The 2167-nt window shown below is 33.5% G+C and overlaps 1 protein-coding gene across 2 annotated transcripts in view; it reads left to right on the plus strand.

The window, feature by feature from the left end:
* LOC106467957 (transcription factor collier-like) overlaps positions 1–2167 on the plus strand; it is a 148532-nt gene that overhangs the window by 140155 nt on the left and 6210 nt on the right. For both annotated transcript variants that reach the window (XM_022396198.1, XM_022396199.1), the window contains exon 10: positions 1806–1932. In XM_022396198.1, coding sequence (XP_022251906.1) covers positions 1806–1932 — 127 coding nt within the window. The remainder of the gene's footprint in view (positions 1–1805; positions 1933–2167) is intronic.

Here is a 2167-nt window from a genome sequence, read left to right on the forward strand (position 1 = left end):
ATATATGCTGCTTTGCCTTCATTATGTATGAAAGATATATCTGAGGAAATATATGCTGCTTTGACTTCATTATGTATGAAAGATATATCTGAGGTAAATATATGCTGCTTAGCCTTCATCATGTATGAAAGATATATCTGAGTAAATATATGCTGCTTTGCCTTCATTATGTATAAAAGATATATCTGAGTAAATATATGCTGCTTTGCCTTCATTGTGTATGAAAGATATATCTGAGCTAAATTGCGTAATTTGTCTATTACATTATCACTTTTATATTTGCACTACGTTTTTACATCTCTCTAAAAGAAGCAGCAGGTAAAATCCTAGAGTCTACACTACTCTCAACAAAAGGCAATTATTAAGAAGAGTAAAGCGTTAGGTTAGTGTTAAGATCTAATGCTACACTTTCTGCCTAGGGAAGTGATTCGAAATATTTGAGAATATTGAGTGTACTCCCTACTATAGAAGGTTTGCATAAATCTTGTTTAATGTCTATTTCTAATTATTATTTTTTGCTAAATGTATTCATTACCTGAGAGCTTCATTTTAAACGTTAATCAAACAGACATGGGACATACTTTATCACCTTAAATATAATTCAAATACACAATGAGGCAAACTTTATCATTTTAAACATAATTCAAACAGACAATGAGGCAAACTTTATCATTTTAAACATAATTCAAACAGACAATGAGGCAAACTTTATCATTTTAAACATAATTCAAACAGACAAATGAGGCAAACTTTATCATTTTAAACATAATTTAAACAGACAATGAGGCAAACTTTATCATTTTAAACATAATTCAAACAGACAATGAGGCAAACTTTATCATTTTAAACATAATTCAAACAGACAATGAGGCAAACTTTATTATTTTAAACATAATTCAAACAGACAAATGAGGCAAACTTTAGCCTTCTGTGATTGAATGACATACTCGAACAAATGTCGTTTGGAACCCGCATGTCGAGAAAAACATTTCACAGAATCTCCACTACTAGTGTACCTTGACGTGCAAAATTGCATTTAAGTGGACTTAAAGCACAAAAGTCCATTGGAACTGTATCGGGAGACAAGAAAGGTATTTGGCCGAATGGAGCTGCTGTGATTTTAGTTTTTCTGTCGTGAAAACAATTATTGATTTCAAGGTGTGGCCTACGAGCTTCTTGTTCGTAAGCCTTTGTAATATTTAAATCATTGTTTATTATCTTGTTAATAACGTAAGATATATATGTCCTGGCTCAACATAATGCTTTTTTTTTAGGTCGAAGGGTTCTGTTTCGCAACTTAATTTTTATTCTAAGGATATAAGCGTTCCACATTATAAGACCGGGTTGTGGTTTCGAGTCCGTTGCCGTCCTAAAACGCTCTACTTTGCTTCCATGGAGAATTTTGAAGGTTCTTTCATTCGAAGTGTTGCGGCCTTTGGCTCTGCATCGTTTAAAAAATCTCTCTACGAGAATATCTTACCTTGGATAGGATACAATCATTCAGACATTAAATTTTCGGAAATTCACCCTGATTAAAATATACAGGAACTAAAAATACTTCCCTCAACACATCTGCGACGGAATGGCACTGTGCATATAAATCATTTATATAAAATGTGATTAATTCTGTGTACTTTTGCTTTACAAGCTCTCTTAGAACAATGTAACTTGTACATAAGATTAGGCGACTTTTAACAGGTACTGTGGACACTAAAGTACAGTAGGCTTTACATTTGAAATTCACTTCTTGTGGATGGCGTCTTTACCTTATGCTCATGTATGATACACTTGTTTTTTTCTTCCAGCTAATTACGTCGCATGCCATCCGGGTTCAGACTCCACCACGTCATATCCCCGGTGTTGTGGAGGTCACGCTGTCGTATAAGTCTAAACAGTTTTGTAAAGGAGCACCTGGAAGATTCGTCTATGTTTGTGGGTATCTCTCTGAATTAATCTATCATTATTTCTATGTTTGTGGGCATCTCTCTGAATTAATACATCATTATTTCTATGTTTGTGGGTATCTCTCTGAATTAATACATCATTATTTCTATGTTTGTGGGTATGTCCCTGAATTAATCTATCATTATTTCTATGTTTCTGGGCATCTCTTTGAATTAATACATCATTATTTCTATGTTTGTGGGCATGTCCCTGAATTAATCTA

This window comes from Limulus polyphemus, unplaced genomic scaffold (assembly GCF_000517525.1).
Source record: "Limulus polyphemus unplaced genomic scaffold, Limulus_polyphemus-2.1.2 Scaffold2810, whole genome shotgun sequence".
Taxonomy (NCBI): Eukaryota; Metazoa; Arthropoda; class Merostomata; order Xiphosura; family Limulidae; genus Limulus; species Limulus polyphemus.